At 39.5% G+C, this 5,702-nt stretch overlaps 1 protein-coding gene across 2 annotated transcripts in view; it reads right to left on the bottom strand.

The window, feature by feature from the left end:
• The window catches only part of ELOVL7 (ELOVL fatty acid elongase 7), a 33,467-nt gene extending 28,199 nt beyond the window's left edge, over positions 1 to 5,268 (bottom strand). For both annotated transcript variants that reach the window (XM_004703587.2, XM_045285383.1), the window contains exon 1: positions 5,191 to 5,268. In XM_004703587.2, the coding sequence (XP_004703644.1) occupies positions 5,191 to 5,254 (64 nt within the window). In that variant the 5' untranslated portion in view covers positions 5,255 to 5,268. The remainder of the gene's footprint in view (positions 1 to 5,190) is intronic.
• Between the last annotated feature and the right edge of the window lie 434 nt (positions 5,269 to 5,702).

Raw genomic sequence — 5,702 nt, 5'->3', positions numbered from 1 at the left:
GTTCTTCTCAAGTCTCTCTATGGTTTGTTGTGAGTCACATAGTCAACTGTCTTTGCTTAGTCAATTAACACAAGTAAACATCACTCTGCTATTCTCTGCTTTCAGCCAAGACATTGGTAGCATTCTTCCATTGATCATCACTAACTTTTTTATTCGGGGTTAAATTCAAATAATAGTTGTACTGACTGGATTTCCTTGTATGCGGCTAGATATTATCCTATCCCAGACAGCACTGTATTTCAAGATAGATCTTGAAATATCCTTTTTGATAATGGATGTGATGCTATTCCCAAGGAACCTTGAACCTGTCATTCCTGGCATGGTGAGCCATATGGATGACTGATACAAAATAGCCAATACCAGTGCATTTCAGCTCACTAATGCTTAAGATGCTATGGAGCCCCGGTGGCATAAAGGTTAAGTGTTTGGCTGGGATCTGCATGGTCGGCAGTTCAAAACCACCAGTAGCTCTGCAGAACAAGTTGGCTTTCTACTCCTATAAACAGTTACAGTATAGGAAACTCATAGGGGATCACCATGAGTAAGCTGACTTGATGGCAGTTTTTAAATACTTAAGATAGTGATCTTTATGGGTTCCATCTCATTTTTTATGACTTCCAAGTTTCCTCTAGATTCACATTTTGTACATTCTGAGTTCCAGCTATTCATAGGTGTTTGTGGATGTTTATTCTCATTCTGAGTCACGTCTCATCAGTAAATGAAGGTCCTGAAGGCTTGAACTCTAGCCAAGTCACTATGGTTGACTCTACTTTGAGAAAGCAGCTCTTCCTCAATCATATTTTGAATATCTTCTGACCAGAGTGGCTCAGTTTCTGGCACGATATCTGACAATGTCATACTGTTATTAATACAATTTTCATCGGTTAATTTCTCAGAAGTGGACAGCTTGTTCCTTCTTCATAGGCTGTCCTTAGACTGGAAAGCTCTGCTGAAACCTGACCACTTGGGTGACCCAATAAGGACTTGAATGACAAGTGAAAAAACTTCCAGCATCACAGCAATACATAAGCGACCACAGTCAGACTAGATGACAGACAAGTGGTGGTGACTTATAACTAGCATAGTAATTTTTTTACTAAGAGCGTCCAATGAGACTACAGGGAAAGTACAGTGCTACATACATAGATTAATGAGCTACTTGCATGGGAATGCTCGCTTCTTAAGTAGCATGTACCAGCTCAAAGAGTACACCCATTAAAATTCCAAACACCAATCAGATAAAGGAGCTGCAAGGAAAAGCAAGCATGTACCTGGAGCACTTTTGAATTACTAAAGGTTCAGCTTGGCAGCAATCGGACCCATACTCTATGCTATTGCAAAAACTAAGCCTGGAAAGTCCATCTGGATATCTGAACTCAAGTACGGCTGCATTTCAAATATTGAAACTTTTTTCATTTCTCCATAATCCAAAATGCTCCTGTAGCACTGCTTCCAATAAATCCTCTTAAGGCTTAAGTATTAATCAAACCATTTTGGAATTCTGTAGCGATGGAATTTTCCACACAAAATAGCGATCTGCATGACCACCATGTCCCTAGCAATCAGGAAACTAATCAGTAAGTTGCCCCAAGGCGACCCAGGATTCGAGCCAAAGCCAAGAATACACTTGAAATCCTTGGCCCTTAACCAAGGGTTCAGAACTTCCCAGTGAAAGCAAAGTGAAAGTGAACCAAGAAGTCCAGAAATTATTTATAACAGCTCGCAGTGATCAATACCACTAAGTAGAAGGGGGAAAGTCTGTGTGTGTGACAGTGTTCTCATAGAGCTGTCAATCCTAATACAATATACTTTAATCCCTCCTGAATATTTCCAAAATGCTTTTTAGAAGCAAGGTGGCGAGGCTTCTTCTCACACACTTTGCACATGTTATCGGACTGTGTGTGTGAGGAAGCATAAAAGAACTAGAGGAAAATTGTATGTTTCATCATTGCTACACTGCACCCTGATTGGCTCGTCTCCTCCCCACAGCCCTTCTGCAAGGGGATGTCCAATTTCCCACAGATGGGCCCTGGGTCCCCACTCCGCACTCCCCCTCATTCACAATGCTATAATTTTTTTTTTGGTCTTTGATGCTTGATACCTGATCCCTTCGATGCCTTGTGATACCACAGGCTGGTGTGCTTCTTCCATGTGGGCTTTGTTGTTTTTCAGTTAGATGGCCACTTGTTTATCTTCCAGCTTATAAGACCCCAGACTCTATATCATTTGATAGCCGGGCACCATCAGCTTTCTTCACATTGGCTTATGCACCCGCTTTGTCCTCAGAGATTGAGACGGGACAGGCTGGTGTGCTTCTTCCATGTGGGTTTTGTTGTTTCTCAGCTAGATGGCTGTATATCTTCAGGCCTTTGAGACCTCAGATGCTATATTTTTTGATAGCCGGGCACCATCAGCATCATGTGTTTTCAAGGTTCTCCTTCTTGCTTGGTATCCTTAAGCACTTCCAGCCTTTTGTTGTTCCTTTTTTCCAATCTAACATTACAATGCTTTTCAATGAAACTTTCCCAAAGAATCAAATAGTTGATTTGTGGGTAAAAGTGGAAAAGGAATTCTGAAGCAGTTCCCTTTAAAACATCTTTTACTCTTAAGACTTCACCATCTGAAGCCACTTGGCCCTTGAGTTAGGATAGTGACCTGATTCACTTGGGTTCTTGTATTCCACAAGTGTTACTTAGAGTGTTGCAGTGAGCATACAGGGAAAGTACAAGTGCTGCACACAGAGAATATACACATATATTTTTATCATTCTATTGGGAGCTCTTACAGATATCCTAACATTCCATAGTTCAATCACATCAAGCAGTCATGTACAATTGCTACCAAGTCTGTTTCAAAACATTTTCTTTCTTCTTGAATTCCTTGATACCAGCTCCCCTGTATGCCCTCCCTCCCCCGCCCTCTCATCCAGGAACCCTTATTTTTATCTATGTATTTATTGCCGTATCCAACACCATCCAATATATCCATTTATGTACAATTCTGCTGTTCCTTCCCCTCAAGTGGAGTTATACAGTCATAAGTGCGCATACAAAGAATATTAACGAGGTTTTCCATCAACTACTTGCAGGGGAATGCTTTCTTCCTAAGTAGCATGGATTAGTTCAAAGAACACATCTATTAAAATTCAAAGAACCTATAAGATAAAGAAACAGGAAGGAAAAAGCAAACATATATCTGGAGTGCTTTGTGAAGTACTAAGGGTTCAAGTTGGCAGCAATCTGACTCATACTTTACGCTATTGCGTAACGGTCACAACTAAGCTGAGAATGTCATTCTTGCTATCTGAATGGTAAGTGGATAGTAAAAGTTGGTTAGCAAGGAATCCATTCTTGCAAACAGCTCACCTCAAAAAAGAGATGCCCAAATATATTTGATTCCCAAGTACAGATACTGACAGTTGAGGTTGCAAGGGGCATATCTACTGTGAAAAAAATGATTTAAATGCTTGTCTTTAAATTAAATACAGAATGTGTGTGTGTGCATATAGATGAGAGTAAACTACTCTAAATCTTCAGAGAAGGATCGTCTTTCATGTGTTCTCTGTATTATTATATACATTTAGAAACTAAAGGCGGGTTGAAATATATAGACTTAGAAACTCTCCATTCTTTTACTGGAGTGGAGCTTCTCTATTTATGGGATATTAAAAATATCATTAAAAGGCAAAAGGAATCAAAAGGCAAAAAAGATCCTGGGAGTCCCTTGGTGGTACCAATGCTAATGAATTCAGCTACTGACTGAAAAGTTGGAAGTTTGAGTCAACCTTCTGCAAACTCAGAAAAAATACAAGTTGATCTGCTTCCCCTGCCATCCCCCTAAAATCACCCATCAAAACCACTATGGAGCACAGTTCAACGTTGACACACAGAGATCACCATGGGCTGCAATCAGCTCAGTGGCAACTACTGGGACCCTTACCGTGAAATCAAATTGGTCTTTAGATGGCAACATAAAATGGCACATCTTTGATGAATCCAACGTATAGTGGAATCTAATTACAATTAGATTTGGTAGCCTAATGAGGTAATAGTGATATGTGTAAGATAATTCAAAACTTCAATGGAGAATACTCATAGTCAGTAGACATGGGCTCTTGTCCGTTCTGCCATCAACTAACTCTGACCTTGGAAAGGTCACATCTCTGAGCCTCAGCTTCTTTCACTCTAAAGCAAAGGGTGAACTCTGAGGCTATTTAAGGTCCATTTCAACGCTACAGCGACCTGACTCCTTTCTATGTCTGACTTTGGTTAATATGTTTAACCTACTGTTTAACTATCTTAAACTATTGTTTAAAATGGAGTATATTTTTTTAGTTACAAAAGGAGTATATTTGTTATTTTAAAATATGTAGGCAGCTATCTTACTTAAAACTGACTGTCATCCAGTTGATTCTGACTCATAGTAACCCTATAGAACAGGGTACACCTGTCCTTGTGGGTTGCTGAGATTAACTCTCTAATGGAATTAGAAACCCCTGTTTCTCCTGTATACTTTCCAATAGAAATTACTCATTATCTTACCACACTAGGAATAACTGCTAACCCTCACAAAAGAAGATTATTTTCAATATCGTCATTTTATAAATACCTTTCATTTCAACATAATTAAAATGTCTGGCTATGTCATTAAATGCTCCTCTATAACACTGATTTTTGTTTTAAATGGGCAAGGAGACAAGGTAGTTATTTCAGATTCTCCCCAGGATTTTCTTTGCCCAAGCAACAAGTCCCATCCTTTCTCATCCACCACTGGGGGGATGCAGCCCCTTCCATTCAAAGATGGGGTCTCCATTAGCAGTAACTGCTATTTCCCGATGAGCGTTATTAGGGCAAAAACAAACCTAAGAGTATTTTTCTTCCAAAATCACTTTTCATGGCCACTTAATTGGAATGTGCTATCATTTATTAGCTTATTTGCATCTCTGGAGGATTAGCCTATTCTCACTCTTAGAAACATTGTCACGAACAACTACCTCTATCTCTATACTCATCTGCAGTGAAACCCTCGATACCTCTTCTTCATGCACTAGCAGTAAAAGCCAATACTTCGGAAGGGCTGTTAATGTACAAAGGCTCGGATTTTGTTTTCACTGGAATCCTATGTAACATGGAATGTGGCACTGGAAAGGAGAAAAAGAGTGCACCTCAGTTGGGAAATTTGGTTACTCACCAGCATCTTTAATCCAATTATCATAGAGACGCACGGTCCGTGAAGTAAGATCACTGAAGGCCATTTTCCACAGTTTACTGGCTCTTAGAATGAGTTCTTCAAGAGGACTGAAACAAAAAAAGAGAAAGATGCTTTTATGATCCACAAATGCAAATAACGCCAAGTTCTAGTAATACAATATTAAAAAATACTAAAACTTTAATAGGAATAACTGGCAAAACAACAAATTTTACTGACGGAAAATGCATTAGTAGGCCACATTACACCATGATGCCGTTGCAAATATTTCAGAAATTCCATCATTCTAGGGACACAATGTTCGTCAAAAAGACTGTAGTCCTAGATAGTCAATAGAAAAGGAATAATCATGTAGTAAGTAAGAACTTCCACACGCGCATCTTCCACTGACCATCACACAGATCAAAAATCGACTGCACCTACTATGAAGAGAACACCAGAAGCAGAAGGTAGAGAAGGTAAACAAAATGTCAAAGAAGCTAGTCTGACCTCAA

This window comes from Echinops telfairi, unplaced genomic scaffold (assembly GCF_000313985.2).
Source record: "Echinops telfairi isolate 266 unplaced genomic scaffold, ASM31398v2 ScPeMD7_7469;HRSCAF=8507_1, whole genome shotgun sequence".
NCBI classification, from domain to species: Eukaryota; Metazoa; Chordata; class Mammalia; order Afrosoricida; family Tenrecidae; genus Echinops; species Echinops telfairi.
Note: the sequence above shows the minus strand (reverse complement) of the source record. Positions and strands in the feature narration are given on the sequence as shown.